We start from the raw sequence: 25,912 nt of genomic DNA, 5'->3' as shown, positions 1-25,912 counted from the left end.
CTTTTTGATTATTGTGATCTTTTACATATTGACTTCAATGATTCCCTGTTTTGAGCTTTTTTTTTTTTTTTAATTAATCTTAATTTGTTATTGTGATTTCCCTATATGAGTTGATATCAGGATGTTCTGTGACCTTGTGTTGTGCTGGTATCTGATATTATTTGTTTTCTGACCAAATAATTTCCTTTAGTATTTCTTGTAGCTTTGGTTTGGTTTTTGCAAATTCTCTCAGCTTGTGTTTATCTGTAAATATTTTAATTTCGCCTTCATATTTCAGAGAGATTTTTTCTGGATATATGATCCTTGGCTGGCAGTTTTTCTCCTTCAGTGCTCTGTATATGTCATCCCATTGCCTTCTTGACTACATGGTTTCTGCTGAGTAGTCTGAACTTATTCTTATTGGTTCTCCCTTGAAGGAGACCTTTCTTTTCTCCCTGGCTGCTTTTAAAATTTTCTCTTTATCTTTGGTTTTGGCAAATTTGATGATAATATGTCTTGGTGTTTTTCTTTTTGGATCAATCTTAAATGGGGTTCGATGAGCATCTTGGATAGATATCCTTTCGTCTTTCATGATGTCAGGGAAGTTTTCTGTCAGCAGATCTTCAACTATTCTCTCTGTGTTTTCTGTCCTCCCTGCCTGTTCTGGGCCTCCAGTCATACACAGGTTATCCTTCTTGATAGAGTCCCACATGATTCTTAGGGTTTCTTCATTTTTTAAGTTCTTTTATCTGATTTTTTTTCAGCTATGTTGGTGTTAATTCCCTGGTCCTCCAGATTTCCCACTCTGCATTCTAATTGCTCGAGTCTGCTCCTCTGACTTCCTATTGCGTTGTCTAATTCTGTAATTTTATTGTTAATCTTTTGGATTTCTGCATGCTGTCTCTGTGGATTCTTGCAACTTATTAAATTTTCCACTATGTTGTTGAATAATCTTTTTGAGTTCTTCAGCTGTTTTATCAGTGTGTTCCTTGGCTTTTTCTGCAGTTTGCCTTATTTCATTTCTGAGATCATCCCTGATGTCTTGAAGCATTCTGTAAATTAGTTTTTTATATTCTGTATCTGATAATTCCAGGATTGTATCTTCATTTGGGAAAGATTTTGATTCTTTTGTTTGGGGGGTTGTAGAAGCTGTCATGGTCTGCTTCTTTATGTGGTTTGATATCGACTGCTGTCTCTGAGCCATCACTAAGATATTGTAGTGATTTATTCTATATTTTTTCACTGAGTCTTATCTTGTTTTGTTTTCTTTCAATATACGTGGGTGGGCTACTAGATTGTGCTGTCTTGATTGTTGTAGCCCTTGACTTACTTATGACCTATTACCAGCTGGTTTGGGCTGTTGCCAGATATATATGCCTGAGTCTATTCACTATTCTTAAGTAGAATCTGATTTTGGGTCATCAAGTGTGTGCTGCACCCTAACACCTATCCACCTTTAGAAGTAGTGGTGATAGTTGTGTGCACCAGATTCTGTTAGCAGCTGGGGTTCACACTCAGGGGGGGCAGGATGCTGACAGGCTTCCCCCAAGTGTTAGTGAGGTAGGTGTGTCTGTATTCCTAAAGCACTTTGGTGGGAGGGTTCTGCAGCTGTACCGTAGGCCCCCAGTGCAAGTACATCTACAGATTGGTAGGTGTCACCCTCCTTAGACCCCTAAGGCAAGAGGCTAAGTGGTCTGGGGGGAGCTTCAGCCCTCAGTTCCCTGTCATGGGTCAGTGAGGGCTCTGTTGAATAAGCAGATATATCAGACCTGAGAAACTTGTTTTTCCAGTAAATCCGCTGGAAAAAAAAAAATGCAGTCAGATTCCTATCAGAAATGCCTTTGTGTTTTAATAGCCACCTTGTTCCCTGTAGGGATGAAAGCCCAAGATATGGATCATATATGCTTGGCTGGAGCTGGTTCTGTGTTTTTAGTCCAATTAGGGAAGGATTTTTGGTCCCTGGGTTTTTGTGGTTGCTTCTCTCAGACTGGAAGAATGGGTTAGGAAAAGACCAAAAAAAAAAAAAAAAAGGGAAAAGAAAAGCCGTGGAGCTGGAGCCGTTCTCCCTTTGGCTCAGGAAATTCCAATGTTAATGAAGCTGCCTGAGAAGGGGAGGAGAGGGTTCAGAAAAACAGGAGAGAGTAAAAAAAACCCGGGAATATAGCCAAAGTTGCTTATCTTGCTTGGGATGACTATTTTATCTGAGATTCCCCAAGGGGCCTGTCACCTATGTGTGCTGGCTGTGTAGAGATTGCCCCCGAGGGTCTGGCCTGCAGAAGCCACAGTCAGTTCTTCCGCTGCCAGTCCAAAGCCTAGCATCAAGGTTTCCCTGCTGGGACGCTGCACTCCCGGCTCCAAAATCAGTCACTGCCTCCCGGGGACTTCTCATCCCGCCAGCCGCGTCGCTGCCCACCCCCGTGGACTGGCTGGGCCCCCTCCCGGGGTTAGTTCAGGGGAGTAGGGCTGCGGCTCATCTTTGCGCCGTGACCGGATGCTGCGTTCAGCTCCCCTGTGCCCAGTCCAAAGCCCGGTGCCAAGGTTCCCTGGCTGGGACGCTGCACTCCCAGCTCCAAAACCAGTCGCTGCCTCCCGGCGACTTCTCCTCCCGCCAGCCACGTCGCCGCGCCACCCGCGTGGACTGGCTGGGCCCCCTACCGAGGTCAGTTCAGGGGGGTAGGGCTGCGCCCCGTGTTTGCGCAGTCACAGGATGCTGTGTTCATCTCCCCTGGGCCCAGTCCTAAGCCCTGCGCCAAGGTTACCTGACTGGGACGCTGGCTTCAGGCTCCGAAAACAGTCGCTGCTTCCCTGTAGTTGTTCGTTCTCCATCTCTGTCACTCAGGTCAACTCTTTAAATCTGTGTTTGTTGTTCAGGGTTGGTAGATTGTCATGTATGTGATTGATTCACTTGTTTTTCTGAGTCTTTGTTGCAAGAGGGATCCCAGGTAGCGTCTACCTAGTCGGTCATCTTGGCCTCCCAATACCACAACCTTTCTTTTTTTAAGTTTTTCATAATGCAAGTAAAATTCTAGATATTATTTGCCTTAAATAATCCAGTAAAGAATATCACCCTGTTTTAGAAATAGTAACTTTAATTGCTAATCTAGTCATTATGTGTGTTTCTCAAAATTTGTCTTTATGAAAGTAAAGATGGCTTCAGAAGTCATTTTAAATGCTATATTTTCATGTTTACCTGTTTTCCCCACAAACTTTAATAAGTGTTGAATGTGGGTCTAGGGGTAGTGAAAAACCAAAACCAAACCCACTGTCAATGAGTTGATTCTGACTCATAGTGACCCTATAGGACAGGTGGAACTGCCCCATAGGGTTTCCAAGGAGTGCCGGTGGATTTGAACTGCCAGTGCTTTGATGAGCAGCTGTAGCACTTAACTGCTGAGCCACCAGAGTTTCCAGAGGAGGTGAAAAGGAAAGAATAGTGGTCGGGGCTGGTAAGGTTATGAACATGACTAGGACTTCTTAAACTTAAAAATAAGCACATCTTTGTCGTGAGAATATAGGTTTGGTTAGCTTATTTGTTTTAAGTCCCATTGCTTGTCATTTCTTAATAACTTCTGAAATTTTTAGTATAGGTTTCTTCTACTGTCTAGCTAAGGGATCTTGAGATAACTTTATATTTACATTTGGTGATAGTTCAGGAGGCTTCCAGAATCCTCATTTTTTTTCCACAATTACTTCATAGTAATTAATTAGTAAGAACATTTAAGTTTTGAAGTCCTCCCATCTTCTATTTCTCATAGAAAAGTTTTTAAAAAGAGCTGAAGGAAATATGGTAAAAATGTTAACATCCGTAATAGATGAAAGATGAGTATGTGTTATATCATTTTCTGCATTTGTTTGACATTTTGGAATATGTGTTAACTTAAAAGTTTTCCCTTAATCCATGAGGGAGCAAATAATGGGGACCTTTTTCAGGTAACCAAGCTCAGCTTATAAAATGCGGAAGAGCTGTCAGTTTGTCAGCCCTAATAATTACTAATTAGTTCATTTCCTGATAGGAAAGAAGGTGGGTTAATTATGGAATGCAGAATTTAAGACCATAAAGAATATGTTAGGGGACAAAATAAAATTATGACAGTTGAAAGCAGGCCCTGTACAGAACATATGAAGGCAAGTTAGAACTTTTTTTTTTTTTAAATAATGTCAAGTTTTTATTCTTGGATATTGTTCTCTAAGACAAGCACCCCTTTCATTTTTGTCAAACTCTTTATAATATATTACAGCATTAAAAAAAAAAAAACAAAAAACACTTTGTCGTCGAGTTGATTCTGACTCACAGCAACCTGATAGAACAGAGTAGAACTGCCCCATAGGGTTTCCAAGGCTGTAATCTTTACGCAAGTATACTGCCACATTGTTCTTATGTGGAGCAACTAGTGGATTCGAACCACCAACCTTTCAGTTAGCAGCCAAGTGCTTCCAATTTATCTAATATTAATTGTATTTTAGTCTCTTTGATGAGATTTAAGAAACATCTTTTTTTTTTATTTTTTTTTTATATTGTGTTTACAGATCACCTGAGTGGGTGAAATTTTAAAATACTGTTCTGAAATTCTCAAAATATTTGTTTGGGAGACTGCATTCTACTCTACTCTTTTTAGATACTTACAAAGTATCAATTGTTCTGCGGAGAACTATGACAAAAATATTATATGAGAATGAAGCAATTTAAAGTGGAAGGAAGAGAGATTGTATTGTAACCTTCTTTATGATGCCATGTTTTCCATCTGTTTCTGATGCCGTTTTATAACATATATTAGAGGCATTTTTTAAGCTATAAAGAAAAGAAAAAGCTTATGACATTGTATTTCTGTACCTGCTTTTTTTTTTTCACTTTGCCATATTTTTCCTCATTAACCATTTATTATGTACCTTTTATGTATCGAGCACTGTTCTAGGCCCTAGTGACGCAGGATATATACCTCAGGGAACTGTTGTCAGGAGGCTTCCTACCTATTGAGAAAGACAAGTGAAAAAAATAAAATGATGTGTGAAATATGTTAAATGGAATAATATATTACAGTGTACTAGGCTGCAGTAAATAAACTAAACCAAAACCAGACTTGTTACCATAGAGTCAATTCTGACTCATAGTGACCCTATAGGACACAGTAGAACTGCCCCATAGGGTTTCCAAGGAGCAGCTTGGTGGATTTGAACTGTTAACTTTTTGGTTAGCAGCCAAGCGTTTAACCATTGTGCCACTAGGACTCCACCGTAAATAAAGGGAGTGCTTATCTCTGCATAGGGAATCAGTTATAGGAGGAAACTTAGGAATTCAGTTTTTAAAGGCAATTGGGGATTTACCAGGTCAATGATTGAAGAAAGGGCATCATTGGAGGAGGGAGCAATATAAATAGCAATTTGTGAAACTCTGGTGGTTTGGTGTCCCATGTAAATTGTGTGTAGAGATGCGAAGTGAGAGGAGATTGAAGACTTAGGCAAGGGTGAAATCAAAAAGAGCTTTGAACTTGAACCTTTGTCAGTAGAAAGCTATTGAAGAATCTTAAATTTGGAATGACCTGATTGATTGCAAAGATTGCTTTGACTTAAGGAGTGTGAAACTAACTGGTGAACATTGTATTAGTCCAGATGTCATGTAATGAGGTTGAAATAGTAGTAGAGGAACAGAGAATGGGAAAGATAAGACAGAAGAAACCATTTTAGAGATAGATTGCATGTAGGGGAGGGGAAGATTTAAGAGGTTTTTTGATGTGGAATACTGAGCTGATGATACTACAAAAAGTTAAATGAGAGAATAAAGAAGGAACAACAGGTTTTGGGAGAAGTATAAGTTTAGGTTTAGAGATAATGATTTTGAAAAAGCTGTATTACATACATGTAGAAACCCTGGTAGTGTAGTGATTAAGAGCTATGGCTGCTAACCAAAAGGAAGCAGTTCAAATCCACTTTCACTGCTTCTTGAAAACCCTATGGGGCAGTTCTACTCTGTACTATAGGGCCACTGTGAGTCGGAATTGACTCAATGGTAATGGATTTGGTTTGGGTTTGGTAGTACATCTAGGATGAAGGGTAGTGGAAGTGCATTTCTGATAAGCAATATTATGTTTAGTTAGGAGTTCAGTCATAACATGTGAACTGGAGATGGAAATGTAGCATTTGTTGTCTTAACAGGTTTTAGCAAAAGCTATGGGAAGAGTAAAAGAACTCTAATAAATCAGTGGTAGAAAAGTAAATAAATAGAAGAAATGGGCAAAAAGCTTGAGCAGGCATTTCATAAAAACAGATATCCAGATAACCATTAAGTATTTGAAAAAAGGGGGATTAATTTATTAGACACTGTAGAAATGGAAAGTGCAACCACAGTGAGAAACCACTTGGCTATAATGCCTAAGTTTTGGGGAATGGAGGCAAGGGAGACAGTGCCAAGTGATAATAGGGTTGTGGAGCAACTGGAACTCTCACTGTGGGAACACAAATTAGTACAACCACTTTGGAAAACTCTTGGCAGTCTCTTTTCAAGTTGAACAAATGTATGCATTATGACTGGTTGTATATTAGTAAACCAGCTCTCAGAGAGTGAGTTTGATGTGTAGCATTTTTCTTGGTGTAAATACTCCTCTCATCATGGTCAATTTCAAGCTACTAATAGTTTAAAAATCTGACTTGCAGAATTTTTGAATGTTTAACAGTTAGCTCAAGGTGGACTGTAGCACACCAACCCAACAATTTCATTTGTAGGTATATACCTGACAGAAATGCATATGTGTTGACCAAAAGACACATACTAAAATGTTAATAGCAGCATTATTTGTAATGCCAAAAATTGGAAACAACCTAAATTTGTATTAACATTAGAGTGAATAAACTGTGGTATATTCATATGATAGAATACAGCAATGAGAATAATGGACTATTTAGACTGTAATTACATATAATAATATTGATGGATGTTACAAATGTAAAATTGAAACCAGACACAAAGTATATATTGTATTATTCAATTTATATAAAGTTCAAAAGCAGGCAAACTAATCTTGGGTGTTAGAAGTCACCCAAGGTGACTAGATGAGTAGTGACCAAAGGGTGGCGTAAGGGGCCTTCTGGAGCTCAGGTAATGTTTTGTTTCTTGACCTGGGTGTTATTTAATGTGTTTCCCTTGTGAATATTTATCTAGCCATACCCTATCATTTGTATATTTTTCTGAATCTATGTTTCATGTCAACAAAAAAGTTTACATTGGGGGGAAGAAAACACCCTCTGAGCAGAGATGAGATTTTGCAGGATATATATATATATGTACGCACACACACATATATGAAGTAAGAAGAGAAGGGTGACAGAACCCTGAGGAACACAAAAACCACACATGCATTCCTGTTTCCTTTCCCATCTTCCTCAGGACCCCTTCCTACATTTTCTGTGAAAATGTGTGGCAGGATATAAGGATATTGCTAAGAATAAAAGTTCTGATAGAGAGTGGGATTGCTCTTGTAGCATTTCTGCATCGAGCCTGTTTCCAGAAGGACATATAGACAGAATTTATTCTTAGGTTTTGGAAAAGTTAAAGGGTTAGAGAAAAAATAAGTGCTATGATGAGAAGGACTATCTGGAGGCAGGAGATGGTGCTAAATGCAGAACAGCAATATTTTTCTAAACTTTCCTGGTTTATAGGATCACAATAAATGCATCGTAATTATGTCATCATCTCTCAATGATACACTGAAATGGTATACTTTGTAAATTATTTGATTTGAGAAGTGGAGGAGGAGAAGAATTCCATACTATCTCCTGAAAGAGTGCTTTTTGGAAGTAGGAAAGTAATCCCAATTGAACAGGGCCATCACTACGGCCCATTAACATGTAATATTAGAAAAGGGAGTGTCTGCTCATCTGAACTATTGCATACTTACCTCTGTTTTCCAGAAATGGCAACAAGTCTTTTGAAGACATCTCTGTCTGCAAGGACAAAATTGCTATATCAGACTGGATTGTCACTGTATAATACATCTCACAGCTTCCATGAAGAAGAAGTAAAAAAAACACTTCAGCAATTTCCTGGTGGATCCATTGACCTTCAAAAGCAAGACAATGGCATTGGCATTCTGACTCTGAACAATCCTAGTAAAATGAATGCATTCTCAGGTACTAAAGCTCTTCCTTTTGCTAGTTAAAAAATGACTTTAAATCTAACCCGCTATCATGTGGTTTTATTCTTGCTGAGATGGCAGAATTCTTGAAAGCCATGGTACATTTCCTAGAACAAAAACAACAGCAAAACCAAATAAATTATGTAATCCCAGTAATGAATGTAAACATTGCCCTTGCCAATTTATTGACCTTTTCCTAATTCTTTGATACTGGTGAATACCTTCTATTTGCTAGGTAAGTTCTTGGGATATAAGAGTTCTATATTTAAAAGGCCTGAAAGTCTCGGACATGTGGTAATTTGTCATTTTATGCTGAAGCTCTTATTTGAATTATGCTACTAAGGTGTTGTGCAAGACCTAACAAGTAGCCTTGCTGACCACCTAGCACTCTCATTTCAAGGTGATTTTATTAATCTCTGCTGGCCAGTTATGTACTTCATGGAGAGTAATTATATTCTTTAGTAGCATTTGAAATATTAGGCTCAAAAAATGTCTCAATAAATTATTGTGTTTCCGCTTTATATGAAATCATAAATATAGACATAATTCAGTGGACTGTAAACTTTGTAAATTATCTGTGGTGGTTCTTTAAACCCAAGATGACTTTCCTCAGCAGAATTCAGGGCTGTATCTGTATACTAGAGCTGACCATTAGTATATGCATGTATATTATATGTATATATTATATGTATATAATAAAACCCAGTGCCGTTGATTCGATTCTGACTCATAGCGATCCTATGTATATAATGCAAGGCGCAAATATAAGCCACATAGATAATTTTAAATTTTCTAGTAGCCACATGCAAAAAAGTAAAAGCAAACAGGTGAAATTAATTTAAAAAATATATTTAATTCATTATATCCGAAATATCACTTTGACATAGAATCAGTAAAAAAATTACTAATGAAATATTTCCATTCTTTTTTACAAACTAAATCTTTGAAATCTGGTGTGTTTTTTATACTTATTGCACATCTCCATTTGGACTAGGCACATTTCAAGTGCTCAGTAGCTACATGTGGCATATGGCCACTTTATTGAACAGTGCACCTCCATACCTTCAATTGGTTCCAAGAATAATATACATAAATTTTAATATTAGCCTAGGGAAAATAAAATTGGGAAAATAGGGCTGACCCAGAGTTAGACTAGAGCACTAGTTTTAATTTACTACTGAATAGCTACAAATAATAATTTGTAAGTAGTAAAGCCTTTTATTTAAATGGAAACAAATAATACTAATTTGATGCATGATATAGAAAACTAATAAAAGCAGAGCCATTTTGATTTGGGGAGTAGCCTTCACTTAGGTTGAGTTGGGTTGGGAGATGAAGAGTGAGCCCCATACCCTGCAGGCCCAAGGTCTTTGAAAATCACCCAGCCAGTTACTTTCTGAGGTTCCTTTTGATTCATAAAAGTTTATTTTAAAATGTCAAAATGATGAATTTAAGATTATCTGCAAGTTACAGATTTTTCATACTCATGGCCAGCATTATTTTTTTAGAAGCTTAAATATTACGGATGACTGAAGCTCCACTTTGACCTATCCAGATTTATTCTTACCTCAGTGTGTTATTTTGGTTTCTCCTACTAGACTGAAAATTCTTTCAGAGCAAGAACTGTATTTCTAAAGCATTAGAACATCCTTGGAAAGGATTACGATTTTATCTAGGTCATAATTAGCAATTAGAAAGGATTGCTGCACTAGTCATTTGTGAGTCACTGACATTAACATTTATTGTGGAACCACGCCACTACTGCTTACTTTAGAAAATCATAGTTCTTAACATTATAGGATTTACATTCCAAAGAAGTGTACATAATTTAATAGCACTTATTTATATAGTTAGTTTTAGAACCTTGTAAGACATATTTTTTGCTAGTTTTAGCCTTCTACCAAGATCTTTATGTTGACTTCTAAAGCATTTTCCTAGGCAGAGAAAAGTCAAATCAGTCGTTTGAGAACACTGTGAACTTTATGAACTTCGAACATCACCGAAGGTAAATGTATCCAAAAGATACTGATTAGCAGATATTAAAATGACAGTCGTTGCTGGTTCCACTTTAAACTTGTCCATTTTAAACAGTCTCCAATAAAATTTCGGAATGACAGTCTAATCAAGAAATCACGGACTCGGTAGTTGGTCGATAGGCACCTTATTATCAGCCCATGTAGCACTTGCACAGTATGCCTCAGGCTCCTCAGAGCATTGTGCCAACTCTGGAACAAGATGATATATAGTACTCTTTTTTTTTTTTTTTTTTAATTGTGCTTTAAGTGAAAGTTTACAATTTAAGTTAGTTTCTCATGAAAAAACTGATACACACATTGTTACGTGACCCTAGTTGCTCTCCCTACAATGTGACAGCACACCCCTTCTCTCCGCTCTGTATTTTCCCTGTCCAGTCAACTAGCTACTGTCTCCTTCTGCCTTCTCATCTCACCTCCAGACAGGAGCTGCTCTCATAGTCTTGTGTCTGCTTGAGCAAAGACACACATTCCTCACCAGTATCATTTTATGTCTTATGGTCCAGTCTGATCTTTGTCTGAAGAGTTGGCTTCAGGAATGATTTTAGTTTTGGGGTAACAGAGTCCAGAAGCCATGACTTCTAGGGTCCCTCCAGTCTCAGTCAGACCATTAAGCCTGGTCTTTTTACTAGAATTTGAGGTCTGCATCCTACTTTTCTCCAGCTCCATCAGGGATTCTCTGTTGTGTTCCCTCTCAGGGCAGTCGTTGGTGGTAGTCAGGCACCATCTAGTTCCTCCGGTCTCAGGCTGAGACTGTCTCTTGGGCTCATAATTACCTTGTGTCTTTGGTGTTCTTCATTCTCTTTTGCTCCAGGTAGGTTGAGACCAATTGATGCATCTTAGATGGCCACTTGCTAGTTTTTAAGACCCCAGCTGCCACTCACCAAAAGTGGGATGCAGAATGTTTTCTTAATACACTTTGTTATGCAGATTGACCTAGATGTCCCCTGAAACCATGGTCCGCAGACCCCTGCCCCTGCTACTCTGTCCCTTGAAGTGTTTGGTTGTATTTAGGCAACTTCTTAGCTTTTGGTTTAGTCCAGTTGTGCAGACTTCCCCTGTATTGTGTGTTGTCCTTTCCCTACCTGAAATAATTCTTGTCTACTATCTCATTAGTGAACACCCCTCTCCCTCCCATCCCACCCTCATAACCGTCAAAGAATGTTTTCTTCTGTGTTTAAACCTTTTCTTGAGCTCTTAAAATAGCAATCTCATATAATATTTGTCCTTCTGCAACTAACTTCACTCAGTGTATTGCCTTCCAGATTTCTCCAAGTTATGCAGATTCACGTTCTTTATCGTTGTGTAGTATTCCATTGTGTGAATATACCATAATTTGTTTATCCATTCATCTGTTGATGGGCCCCTTGGTTGTTTCCATCTTTTTGCTATTGTAAACAATGCTGCAGTGAACATGGGTGTGCATGTATGTGGTCCTGTGAGGGGTCTTATTTCTCTAGGATATATTCCAAGGAGTGGGATTGCTGATCATATGATACTTCTATTTCTAGCTTTTTAAGGAAGCACCGAATCTACTTCCCAAGGGTTGTACCATTTTACATTCTCACCATCAGTGTATAAGTGTTCCACAACCTCTCCAGCGTTTATTATTTTGTGTTTTTTGGATTAGTGCCAGCCTTGTTAGGGTGAGATGATATCTCATTATAGTTTTGATTTGCATTTCTCTAATAGTTGATGATCGTGAGCATTTCCTCATGTATCTGAACGTCTTCTTTGGTGAAGCACCTGTTCATATCCTTTGCCCGTTTTTTAATTGGGATATTTGTCTTTTTGTTGTTGAGGTTTTGCAATATCTTGTAGATTTGAGAGATTAGGCAATGATCGAATTTGTGGTAGCCAAAGTTTTTTTTCCCAGTCTATAGGTTGTCTTTTTACTCTTTTGGTGAAGTCTTTGGATGAGCATTAGTGTTTGATTTTTAGGAGCTCTCAGTTATCTAGTTTGCCTTCTGATGTTTGTGCCTTTTTAGTAATGTTTTGTGTACTGTTTATGCCATGTATTAGGGCTCCTAGCATTGTCCCTATTTTTTCTTCCATGATCTTTATCATTTTAGATTTTGTATTTAGGCCTTTGATTCATTTTTAGTTAGCTTTTGTGTGTGGTGTGAAGTATGGGTCTTGTTTCCTGTTTTTGCAGATGGATATCCAGTTATGCCAGCACCATTTGTTAAAGAGGCTGTCTTTTCCCCATTTAACAGACTTTGGGCCTTTGTCAAATATCAGCTGCTCATAGGTGGTTGAATTTATGTCTGGATTCTCAATGCTGTTCCGTTGACCTATGTATCTATTGTTGTACCAGTACCAGGCTGTTTTGACTACTGGGGCAGTATAATAGGTTCTAAAATCAAGTAGTGTGAGACCTCTCACTTTGTTCTTCTTCAGTAATGTTTTACTTATCGAGGCCTCTTCCCTTTCCGTATTAATTTGTTGATTTCACTCTCCATCTCATTAAAGACTCCCATTGGAATTTGGATTGGAATTGCATTGTATCTGTAGATCACTTTGGGTAGGATAGACATTTTCACAATGTTGAATCTTTCTATCTGTGAACAATGTATGTTTTTCCACTTATGTAGGTCTCTTGGTTTCTTGTAGTTTTCTTTATGTAGGTCTTTTAGATCTCTGGTTAGATTCATTCCTAAGTATTTTATCTTCTTGGGGGCTATTGTAAATGGTATTGATTTGGTGATTTCCTCTTCGAGGTCTCTTTGATGATGGAGAGGAATCCAAATGATTTGTGTATGTTTATCGTGTATCCTGATACTCTGCTGAACTCTTCTATTAGTTCCAGTAGTTTTCTCGTGGATTCCTTATGGCTTTCTGTGTGTAAAATCATATCATCTGCAAATAGAGATACTTTTACTTCTTCCTTACCAATTTGGATGCCCTGTATTTCTTTTTCTAGCCTAATTGCTTTGGCTAGAACCTCCAGCACAGTGTTGAATAAGAGTGCTGATAAAGGGTGTCCTGATCTGGTTCCCACTCTCAAGGGGAATGCTTTAAGACTCTCCATTTAAGATGATGTTGCTATTGGCTTTGTTTAAATGCCCTTTATTATGTTGAGGAATTTCCCTTTTATTCCTATTTTGCTAAGAGTTTTTATCATGAGTGGGTGTTGAACTTTGTCAAATGCCTTTTCTACATTAATTGATAAGATCATGTGGTTCTTGTCTTTTGTTTTATTTATGTGATGGATTACATTGATTGTTTTTCTAATGTTAAACCATCCCTGCATACCTGGTATGAATCCCACTTGGTCATGGTAAATTATTTTTTTGATATGTTGTTGAATTCTATTGGCTAGAATTTTGTTGAGGATTTTTCCGTCTAAGTTCATGAGGGATATTCATCTGTAATTTCCTTTTTTTCTGGTGTCTTTTTGGTATCAGGGTTATGCTGGCTTCATAGAATGACTTTAGAAGTATTCCATCCTTTTCTATGCTCTGAAGTACCTTTAGTAGCAGTGGTGTTAACTCTTCTCTGAAAGTTTGGTAGAATTCTCCAGCGAAGCCTTCAGGGCCAGGGCTTTTGTTGTTGTTGTTGTTGGGAATTTTTAAATTACCTTTTCAGTCTCTTTTTTTGTTATAGGTTTATTCAGTTCTACCTCTGTTTGTGTTAGTTTAGGTAGGTAGTGTGTTTCTAGTAATTTGTCCGTTTCCCCTAGGTTTTCAAATTAGGGTATAATTTTTTCATAGTATAATGTTAGGATTCTTTTCATTTCAGTTGGGTCTGTGTGATATCACCCATCTCATTTCTTGTTCGGGTTATTTGCTTCCTCTCCTGTTTTTCTTACGTCACTTTGGCCAATGGTTTATCAATTTTGTTGATCTTTTTAAAGAACCAGCTTTTTGGTCTTGTTAACTCTTTCAGTTGTTTTTCTGTTCTCAATTTCTTTTAATTCTGGTCTAATTTTTATGATTTGCCTTCTTCTGGTGCCTGAGGGCTCCTTTTGCTGCCCTCTTTCTATTTATTCGAGTCGTAGAGATTTTGGCCCTTCATTTTGGATGTGTGGTTTTATTGCTATAAATTGACCTCTGAGCACTGCTTTTGCCATGTTGCAAAGGTTGTGGTAGGAAGCGTTTTCATTCTCATTTGATTCTATGAATTTCTTTATTCTGTCCTTAATTTCTTCTATAAACTAGTAGTTTTTGAGCAAGGTATTGTTCAGTTTCCATGTTTTTTGTTTTGTTTTTCTTTTTCCTTGCTTTTTCTGGTATTGATTTCTGCTTTTATGGCTTTATGGTCAGAAAAAATGCTCTGTAGTATTTTGATGTTTTGGATTCTGTTAGGGCTTGCTTTATGACCTAATATGTGGTCTGTTCTGGAGAATGTCCCATGTACTTTGGAAAAGAAGGTATACTTGGCTCCTGGTGGGTGGTGTGTTCTCTATATATCTGTGAGGTCAAGTTGATTGATTGGGGCATTTAGATCTTCCGTGTCTTTATTGAGCTTCTTTCTGGATGTTCTGACCTTCACTGAAAGTGGCGTGTTGAAGTCTCCTAATATTATTGTGGAGCTCTCTCTTCATTGCTATTAGAGCTTGTTTTATGTATTTTGGAGCCCTGTCGTCGGGCGCGTAAATATTTATTATGGCTATATCTTCCTAGTGTATTGACCCTTTAATTATTATATAGTGACCTTCCTTATCCTTTGTGGCGGATTTAACTTTAAAGTCTATTTTGTCAGAAATTAATATTGCCACTCCTGCTCTTTTTCGATTGTTGTTAGCTCGATATATTTTTTCTATCCTTTGAGTTTTGGTTTGTTTGTGTCTTTTAAGTCTAGGGTGTGTCGCATATACACGCATATAGACGGATAGTGTTTTTTTAATCCATTCTGCCACTCTCTGTCTCTTTATTGGTGCATTTAGTCCATTTACATTCAGGGTAATTATGGATAGGTATGAGTTTAGGGCTGTCATTTTGATGTCTTTTTTTGTGTGTGTTTGTTGACAGTTTTTTTCCAGTTAATTTTCTGCACTGAGTAGTTTTTCTATATATATTGTCTTCCCTCTTTTTCAATGTTGTTGCTTTTGTATTAGCTGAGTCTTTATGTTTTTCTTGTTTTTTATTTTGATGTATAGGATTGTTGGTTTCCTTTGTGGTTACCTTAATATTCACCCCTGTTTTTCTAAGTTTAAACCAAACTTTTATTTCTTTATATTGCCTTGACTTCCTCTCCATATGAAAGATCTATGGCTGTATTTTTTAGTCCCCCTTTTTTGATTTAATGTTGTCATCTTTTACATAATAACGTGTGTTTCCCTGTTTTGAGCCTTTTAGCTCTGATTTATTTTTGTGATTTCTCTAGGTTGATATCTGGTTGCTCTGTCCTGTGTTCTAGTCTTGGGTTGTTATTTGATATTATTGATTTTCTGGCCTTAGGACTCTAGTGTGTCTTGTAATTTTGGTTTTTGCAAATTCCCAAAACTTCTATTTATCTGGAGATGTCCTAATTTTACCTTCATATTTGAGAGACATTTTTGCTGGATATATAATTCTTGGCTGGCAGTTTTTCTCCTTCAAGGCTTTATATATGTCATACCATTGCCTTCTTGCCTGCATGGTTTCTGCTGAGTAAAAAAAAAAAAAAAGTAGTCCAAGCTTATTCTTTTTTTTTTCTTTCTTTATCAACTTTTATTGAGCTTCAAGTGAACGTTTACAAATCAAGTCAGACTGTCACATATAAGTTTATATACACCTTACTCCGTACTCCCACTTGCTGTCCCCCTAATGAGTCAGCCCTTCCAGTCTCTCCTTTCGTGACAATTTTGCCAGCTTCCAACTCTCTCTATCCTCCCATCCCCGCTCCAGACAGGAGATGCCAACACAGTCTCAAGTGTCCACCTGATATAATTAGCTCACTCTTCATCAGCATCTCTCTCCTACCCACTGTCCAGTCCTTTTCATGTCTGATGAGTTGTCTTCAGGAATGGTTCCCGTCCTGTGCCAACAGAAGGTTTGGGGACCATGACCGCCAGGATTCCTCTAGTCTCAGTCAGACCATTAAGTATGGTCTTTTTATGAGAGTTTGGGGTCTTCATCCCACTGATCTCCTGCTCCCTCAGGGGTTCTCTGTTGTGCTCCCTGGCAGGGCAGTCATCGATTGTGGCCGGGCACCAACTAGTTCTTCTGGTCTCAGGATGATGTAGGTCTCTGGTTCATGTGGCCCTTTCTGTCTCTTGGGCTCATAGTTATCGTGTGGCCTTGGTGTTCTTCATTCTCCTTTGATCCAGGTGGGTTGAGACCAATTGATGCATCTTAGATGGCTGCTTGTTAGCATTTAAGACCCCAGACGCCACATTTCAAAGTGGGATGCAGAATGTTTTCATAATAGAATTATTTTGCCAATTGACTTAGAAGTCCTCTTAAACCATGGTCCCCAAACCCCCGCCCTTGCTCCGCTGACCTTTGAAGCATTCAGTTTATCCCGGAAACTTCTTTGCTTTTGGTCCAGTCCAGTTGAGCTGACCTTCCATGTATTGAGTATTGTCCTTCCCTTCACCTAAAGCAGTTCTTACCTACTCCAAGCTTATTCTTATTGACTCTCCTTTGTAGGTAACTTTTCGTTTATCCGTAGCCGCTCTTAAAATTCTCTCTTTACTTTGGTTTTGGCAGGTTTGATTATATTTTTTGGTGACTTTCTTTTAGTATCTACCTTGTGTGAGTTCGATGGGCATATTGAATAGATATCGTCCCATCTTTCACAGTAACAGAGAAGCTTTTGCTGACAAAGCTTCAACATTTCTCTCTATATTTTCTGTTATCCCCCCATTCTGGTACTTCAGTCACTCGTAGGTTATTTTTCTTGATAGAGTCCCACATAATTCTTAGGGTTTCTTCATTTTTATAAATTCTTTTTTATCTGATTTTTCCTCAAATATGTTGGTGTCAAGTGTTTTATCTTCAGTTTCACTAATTCTGACTTATATTTCCTCAGTTTTGCTCCCATGACTTTCTATTGAGTTGTCTAATTCTGCAATTTTATTGTTAATCTTCTGAATTTCTGTTTGCTTTCTCTCTATGGATTACTGTAGCCTATTAAATTTGTCATTATGCTCTTCTCTAATCTTCTTAAGTTCCTCTAATGCTATGTCTTTGAGTTCCTTGGCTTGTTCTGCTAGTGGCCGGACCTTTTGAAGTTCTGTATATTAATCTTTTATGTTCTACTTCTATTGGTTCCAGGAAATTCTCTTCATCCAGAAGATTTCTTGATTCTTTGTTTTGGGATCTTGCTGAAGCCATTATGGTCTGCCTCTTTATGTGATTTGATATTGACTCTTGTCTCTGAGCCATCAATAAGTTGTTGTATTTATTTTATATTCGCTTGCTGTGCCTAGCTTCTTGCTTTGTTTTGTTTTGATATGCCCAAATAGGCTGTTCGAGAGAGCTAGTTTGATTATTGGTGCCTTTGAAGCTCTAATTTCCTGTCAGCAGGTGGTTAGAGCTGTTACTAAGTATATGAGCCCAGGAGTCCATTTACTTTATTGTATGGATTCAGCTTAGGTGTCCAGATAGTCACCAAGTGTGTGGTACAGGCTCTCACCTATAGTCTTAGATTAGCAGGGGTGATTGGTGTAGGCACTGGTGTCTGGCTGCAATAGAGGGGTCACACTCCGAGCAAGGCAGGGGACTGACAACCGCGCCTAAGTGTCTATGAGGAAAGCGTGTCCCTGTACCCTAGAGTGCCTAGGTAGGTGGGTTTTGCAACCAGACTGTGGGCACCCAATGCTGTTGGCTGTAAGGACTGGGAGGTGCCACTTCTTGGACCACTGTCAAGGGTGGCTAAGTGGCATGGGTGAAGCCACCAGTTCTCAGGCCCCTGATGAGGGTAGTTGAGGATGCTGCTTAATAGGCAGAGTGATGTCAAATCCGCCTTTCCACCATGTAGCTGAAACAGTTGAAGTTAGACTTCAGGTATGTACCCTGTTGTACTGTGCTAATGAGGGCCTTCGCTGTTGAAATGGGCCCACACGGATCTATGCAGGGGTGAAAGGCATTCAAAGACTGTGGACCTCTTATGCCTGCCGCTAGGCAAAGGAGCCATTTCTACCCTGAGTTCCCAGTTTAGGGGAGTTGGCAGATTATTTTATTTTCCCGTTTGTTAATTTGTTTTTTCTCCAAGGCTGGGAGGGTGGCTCAGGGCATGCAACAGGTCTTACTTCCAGCCCAGGGAAAGCAGACAGCAGTGAAGTTGGCTCGGGATCCTGTGCAGAATGGGGAGGAGTCAGTTAAATGGGAGTGAGTTTTTTCCAAAGGATGTTTTTTGGTCCTCGCAGTAAATTGGACTCAAGTACTTATATTATGCTAAGAGTGCCACTTTTCACTGATTCTGGAAACATGAGTGGATTCCCTGATGTGGGAAATGTGTCCTGAATGCCACAGCCTATCTCACCATGCTCGCAACAGAGGATCCAGCCTGCAGGGTGCCGATTCCTACTGGATTAGGTCCGTCAACTCCTTGCTGCTTCTGAACAGTCTTTCCCTCCACTTGCCACTCAGTCTTATTCCTCACCTTTGCCTTTGATGTTCAGGGCTCCTAGACTGTCATATATAATCGATCCACTTGTTTTTTCGGGTCTTTGTTGTAAGAGGGACCACCAGAAGTGTCTGACTACTCTGCCATCTTGTTCCCGCTTCCATACTACCCTTTTCTTGAACTAACATCTTATTATGCTATCTCTTATGTAAGTAGAATAGGAATGTCACCTTTATTCTGTATACCATAGATTAATACCTCATAAAATCTTATAGTCATATGTTATACCCATAACTCTTAGTGAGCTTGTTAACAAAGACATTTAACATCTTTCACATGTACTACTGTGAATCAGATCTCTATGTTTTATTTTTGCTCTAAATAATATTTTTCCTTACCACCAAATCCTGCATTTTCCACTCCAAGTTCCTTTTTCCTAAGATAAATATAATACATTCTTTTAATTGTTTTACCTAGTCACGTATTTGTATGATTTCTTAATTGAGGTAGCTAGATAGATGCAGCTAGCAAACTGTAAGCTGTTTAAAAGAAGGGACTGTCATATATATCTCTTTCGTATACTTCGTAATACCAACATAGACATTTGAGAGATATTTAATAAATACTTGTAAAATATGAGTCCTGCTTGACATCTTACAGTTTCTAAATTATTTCTGTTTTTCTAATGTCTTATACATGTTTGTGATTTCCCTCTCTTCTTCCTGACAGGTGTTATGATGCTACAACTTCTAGAAAAAGTAATTGAATTAGAAAATTGGACAGAGGGGAAAGGCCTCATTGTCCTTGGAGCAAACAATACTTTCTGCTCAGGATCTGATCTGAATGCTGTGAAAGCACTAGGAACTCCAGAGGCAAGTGTTCTATGAAATATGCATTAGATTCTACATGTTTATCAGACATCTGTGATTAAGATCTTTTTATTTTACTTACGTGGTTATTATGAAGATACCAGTAACCAGTTGTTGTCAAGGCAGTTCAGACTCATAGAGATCCCATATGTGTTCCATAAGATTTTTAATGGCTGGTTTTTCAGAATTAGATCACCAGGCCAGAATTAGATTACCAGGCCTTTCTTTTGAGGTACTTCTGGGTGGACTCGTAGATTCATCTGCCTCCATGGGCTTGTAACTCAGAGTACGTTTAGGACATACCTTAAACTGATTAACATAACAAACAAAACCCTATTCCCAAAAGGGATTACATCCACAGGTATAGGGACATGATTCAATCCGTAACGTAGACAGTTTTAAGAAAAAGCAATATGTATAGAGTATGTTTATGACGTGATGGTTTTAAAATTAAAAACAACTAGAAACAGTCCGTGTGAAGTCCTGATTATAGTCTACATGAAAAATGGAAATAATTATCAGGACCTTTCCATATACTGTTTCTAGTTCTATAGATATGTGTAAAGTGACATTTAAAACGGCCTTGGGCTTTTGAGACTCATGCATGTGGATGAGTTGCAGCTGCACTTATAATCTACCCCCTCACAGCTGAGATACTGGGAGACTTCTGACATGACTGCAGTTATAAATGGTCTTTCTCTCAATGAAGTTTTTCATTATCCAGCATACTTACTCTTTGTTGTTGCGGATGCATCACCAGCATCTGCTTATTTGGTGAATTGGCTTTTCTTTTCTGAGAATGGTGCGATAACTGGAATATATGATGATTTTAGGAGTTGGATTATATTCTCTCCTAATTATAATAAAAATGTTTAAAATATTTACTAAATGACATTTTTAAAAAGATAATTCTGTTGGTGTTTTTGCCACTGTATTTTTTCAGTGTTTTGTAAGAAAGCTTTTTATTAATGAAAATTGCCAAAAACAACAACAAAATAGATAATGCTGTACTCATGACAGCATCAACAACCATCAGCATTTTATTATGTTATTATGTTTGAGTGTGTCATTCTACTTTTTTTAAGTGCAGTTGTTACCTTAAGAAGTTGGTTTCATTTTGGTATCCTTTGTTTAAAGGGCAGGGAAACAGATTAAACTGTCCCTATTAGGTACCAGTGGTTAAGAGCTCAGCTGCTAACTGAAAGTTCGGCAGTTTGAATCTACCAGCCATTCCTTGGAAACCCTATGGAGCAGTTCTGCTGTGTCCTGTGAGATCGCTGTGAGTTGGAATGGACTTGACAGCAACGGGCTTTTTTGTTGGTTTATTTGTTTTTATTAGGTAGTTGAGCCCTGGTGGCACAGTGGTTAAGAGCTATGGCTGCTAACCAAAAGGCAATGAGTTTTTATTAGGTGGTTTTTAGTTGAGAAGATAGAGGCTAGGAGATGGACTAGCATAACACAAGGATTAATCCTAAAAAGTTAATGGGACAAAGAAAAGAATAGAATAAGAATCTAATGTAAGTTTTAACCCATTCGCATGAATGATGCCACAGATGTTCTGTAGGCTACAACGTCTCTTTCCAGAAGAGAGAAGTAGTCAAAATCCAATTTTAAACCTCAGGATGTGAGGAATTTAAAAACCTGCCTACCTGGCCTTAAATGGGCATAATGCCTCAAGGAAAAGTCTGGCATTTTGGAAGCCATTATACCCTTCATCTTGCTGGAAGATAATATCCTTTGCCCCTGACTTCCCTTGTTACTTTTCTGTTAATCCATTGCCCCCTCAGTTCTCTGTGGCTTAAATGTCTATGGTGACCCCAGTATTCTTGTCTGACTTCTTTTTATGTTTTAGCCTTATTCATATATAGAAAAGCAATTTTAATTTTCTTTACAAACCCTTCCATGTATTTTGAGGAAATTAATAAATTCATTTAACAAAAAAGAGGCTCATTTATGGTTCTAAGATAAGATACCTTTTTACAGGCCGGGTATTTTTCTACTCAAGATGACAGTGGTTTAGAGCACATATAATTTTAGTAACGCTTTTTGTCACTTTGGCTGAACATTAGGCCTTTCATCTTCGTTATACTAGGAAGAGCTGGAGGAGTGGTTTTGGATCTTACATTATCTAAGTAGGATGAAAATAGCACCATCTGCATCAGTTCTCAAAATCTTTTATAGTACTACCTGCTTCCAGTTTCCATATATCAGAGCAGGTCTAGCTTTTCCCTGGTCCCTTTCCCTCAGTTTACTCTATCACAAGTAGAGGTTTATTTTTCATTGGCTTATTTTCTCCCTTGATCCATTGAGAGGATTAAGCATTTAACCATTGTTGGCTCAACTGTTCAGAGGGAAATTTTAATAATTTAAAACTTTCTTCTCCCTAGGTCATGTTGGCAAGTACAATTTAATCTCTGTTTTTGATACTTTTAAGGCCAAAACATACTCATTTGATTTCCAGTGCTATTACTGATATTTATAATAATGATAATAGATAACATTTTTGTTCTTTTACTGTGTGTTACTCATTTGATTTCCAGTGCTATTACTGATATTTATAATAATGATAATAGATAACATTTTTGTTCTTTTACTGTGTCAGGTACTTTTCTATGCTTTGTACATGTCATAACTTATTTAATCATTACTAACTGCCTAATGAGATAGGTGCTATTTTTGGTACTATTTTACAGGTGAGGAAACTGAAACAGAGATGTTACATAAGTTGTCCAAGTGGTTAGATTCGAACATAAGCAGTTGGGTTTCAGTTTGGGTTTTTAAAAAATTTTTTTAATGTTCTTTATTATTCCATACTGCCTCTAAACATTTTTAGTGTGACTTTTATCTTTTGAATGAAAATTATAATAGTATACAGGCAGATACCTGATTCACATCCATTTCTACCAATTTTAGATACTTCCATCAGAACTGTAGCCCAAATCTACTAATACAAAATACCTGTTGCCGTCCAGTCAGTTCTAACTCATAGCGACCCTATAGGAGAGAGTAGAACTGCAGCTGGTGGATTTGAACTGCTGACCTTTTGATTAGCAGCCAAGCTTTTAACCACTATGCCACCTACTTTACTGAGATAATTTAAAAGGCTTTATTGGAGAGGTTTTTAATAGAATATAAATCATTCTACTTTTAAAGCTTTTTAGCTCTTTGGCCTTGTGTTGATTTTCTCATCACTTCGTGATATAGACTGGCCTTCTTGATAACGCTTTAAATTAGGAAATGTGTACCATTATGGTTTTTACCTTTGCTTGGCTGCATTTGTTTTATGAATCAACATAGTTGTCCGTCTAAAATTCATTTGTTTCAGTTAACTTCAACAATACCTAGTATATGCAAGACATTGTTAGCTGCTAGGGAAATATAAGGATAAAGAAAGCATACTGTCCGGCACTCAAGGAACTTATTGTCTAGGCCTAGCAAATGCCATCTCCCTTCTGTATGAAGCCTTCCCAGCTACCTACACGTCCACCCTAACTGAAATGAATTGCTTCCTCTTTGGCATTTCTCTCAATTTTTTCAGACATTTCTTAATGTATTTATTATACTATACCTTGATCCTTGTTGCATTTCTGTATTCCTTGTAAGATTATTGAAGGCTGGGAACTTGGATCACATTTCATTTATTATCTCCCCCAACCCCTATCATATAGACATAATAAATGTGCTTAATAATGAATCCAAACACTTAATTCATAAGGTACAAAATAAAAATACCATGGAAACAGAAAGGAGAAATTCTTACTGGGGAACTTAGGAAAGCTTCACAGAAGAATATTCTTTGATCTAGACATTTCTTGAAATATGTAGAAGCAAGGACAGGTGATTCCAAATAGTCACAATGACATGGGGACAATAAGTGTAAAGTGTTAGCCGGATGGCAGATAGTTTGTTGTAGTTGAAGTAGGATGTTTGAATGAGGTATATAGTAGTCACTGAAGATAATATAGTTTGGATCAGGTGTTCCATGGTGTGTTGCCAAGAAATTTGAACTTTATTATTTTGGCAATATGAAATTACCATAGGAAGATTTATCAGCATACAAGATATATTAAAGAGAGGAGAGCGCGAGGGGAAAAAAAAACAAAAAACTAAATAGAGATACCAGTTGAGAAATAAGAAAGAAAGCTAAGGAATTGATATTAGAAATATTTCAAAGGAAGAATTGAGAGGGCTTATCTCAATTCAGTTAGTACTTCTGTCAGTTCAGTTAGTACTTGGTAACTAATTGGAATGTAGGGATGAAATGTGATACCAAAATTCTGAGCCTTGTTGACCAGAAGGCTTTTTTTCACTAACTCAGAGCTCTTAACATTTATATAATCCTTTACAGAGTATCTGTATACATTTTCATCCTTCTAGCCATTCTTTAAGTCAAATAGAACAGGTACTTTTCCTGTGTTATGTATGAGGAAACTGAAGTTCATAGTTAAGACTTGTTCAAGTTCATGCTATTATTAAATGGTGACACTAAGATTCAAACCCAGCTTCTTTGACTCTAAGATTTTGCCATGTTGATTTTGAGGTATTGGCAGAATGTGGAAGTGTCTAGTAGGTTTTGAGACTCTATATAAAAACAGTAGTTAAAGCAATGGGAGTGGATGAAACTTCCAAGGAAGAATTTTTAGATAGAGAGGGGAAAAAAAATGCATTGAATTTGGGGGCAATACAGGCATTTAGGGCATTAGCTGAGTCCAAGGTAATCCAAGGGAAAAACTGTGAAAGGATAATCAAAGAAATAGAGAATCAGGAGTGAAAATGTCACTAAAAACCAAGAAGACAGAGTACCAAATTAAAGAAATTGGCTAAAGAAAGGTACTACATGTTATAGAGAGGTATAACATGTAGAGAAAGATGGAAATAAGAAGCTATTTAATTTGACAAATAGGAGATTATTAGAAACCTTTGAGGGAAGTCTTTTGGGAGAAGGATAAAGACCAGATTACACTGGGTTGAAGAAAGCATGTGAGGTGAAGAAGAGGCAATGAATTAGACCTTTTTTGAGAAATAAATCTGCGGTTTGTGCACATACCAAGATAAAAGCTTCAAAGGTACAAAGAATCAAAATTTTAACATTATTTCTCCTGTCCTCCCATCCTTCTTTTATATATTTATATTCTTAAAGGATTTTAGTAATAGGTAGGTATGTCATATGCCTCTTCCCCTCAAGTTACTGAGTAGAACTCCATACTGACTGGGATATGTGATGGGAGATAAAATGTAGCATCATTTGCATTTCAGACAGCATCAAAGAGTTTTAAATAGAAACCTCAGAAAAAAGATTAGGTGTATTTTTTACCTTATTACTTTCTGAATTGTGAAAATATTTTAATTTTTAGTTTCTTATATAAATACATTTCATTATACTTTGTGTTTATGCTTATTCTTATTTAAAGGATGGAATGGCCTTGTGTATGTTCATGCAAAACACCTTAACAAGATTCATGAGGTAATGTATCTTTCGTTCTAAAATAGGACTTCTAAAAGACCAAAGGTAACTCCTCATTATTCCATTATTATTTGCACCAGTTAAAAAATAATAGCAGATTTTCAAATTATAATTATTCTCATAACGAACTTATTTCTTTGTGCCATGGAAGACAGCCATTTACATAAATGTAGGTGAAGTATAACACAAGTATTTAAAAAATAAGAGAAATGGGGGACAAAAAAATTTTAAGACATAGCTCTTTTTCCTAAAGAGCTTATATTACTAGCTATGTTAAGGCATAAAGACGTGGGGAAAGTTAAGAACTGATGTAACAGCAGAATAAAGACAGTATTTAAGAGTTGACAAATAGACAGTAACTGATATTCAAAACTAGCAGAATGTATAATAAATGGCCTGCATTCAGAGGAGAGAGAAAACAGACAATGAATTTGAGCAGGCTTTTAAAGCTCCCTGGAAACTCTATGGGGCAGTTCTACTCTGTCCTACAGGGTGGCTATGAGTCGGAGTCAACTCGACGGCACTGGGTCTGGGTTTAAAGCTACCTGGGGAAAATGGATTCACTTTGTGACTTAGGTGAAGAAGAAAAGGGAAAACTTGAGACTGGCCTGTCACTTGCTTTTGTGCTTACAAACTATGACATGCTTGGATGATTAGCTTCCCACTTCTATGTTCCAGACGTAGACAAATTAGAAATCACAAAAACTATGGAAATTCATATTCATAAGTCTTAAAAGACATTTTTTAAGGAAAATAATTCCTTTTATTTGGGGGCAGCGTGTGTTAAATTTTCAGTTACCTTAGACCTACAGCTCTGCATTTTGGTTAGTGCCTAAAAGAATTATTTTCAAAACATACTAGATTTACATTTTAATATTTACACATGCCTGCAAAATGGGTCTTTGCAGACAGGAAAAGTAAGAGATTTATTTTTACTGCAGAATC

General features: G+C 37.5%; 1 protein-coding gene across 2 annotated transcripts in view; it reads left to right on the top strand.

Moving 5' to 3' along the window:
• The window catches only part of ECHDC1 (ethylmalonyl-CoA decarboxylase 1), a 58,851-nt gene that overhangs the window by 17,733 nt on the left and 15,206 nt on the right, over positions 1 to 25,912 (top strand). For both annotated transcript variants that reach the window (XM_049902969.1, XM_049902875.1), the window contains exons 2-4: positions 7,882 to 8,100; positions 19,364 to 19,506; positions 24,915 to 24,967. In XM_049902969.1, the coding sequence (XP_049758926.1) occupies positions 7,884 to 8,100; positions 19,364 to 19,506; positions 24,915 to 24,967 (413 nt within the window). In that variant the 5' untranslated portion in view covers positions 7,882 to 7,883. The remainder of the gene's footprint in view (positions 1 to 7,881; positions 8,101 to 19,363; positions 19,507 to 24,914; positions 24,968 to 25,912) is intronic.

This window comes from Elephas maximus, chromosome 1, assembly GCF_024166365.1.
Source record: "Elephas maximus indicus isolate mEleMax1 chromosome 1, mEleMax1 primary haplotype, whole genome shotgun sequence".
In the NCBI taxonomy this organism is placed as follows: Eukaryota; Metazoa; Chordata; class Mammalia; order Proboscidea; family Elephantidae; genus Elephas; species Elephas maximus.
This window is presented reverse-complemented; position numbering and strand designations above follow the sequence as displayed.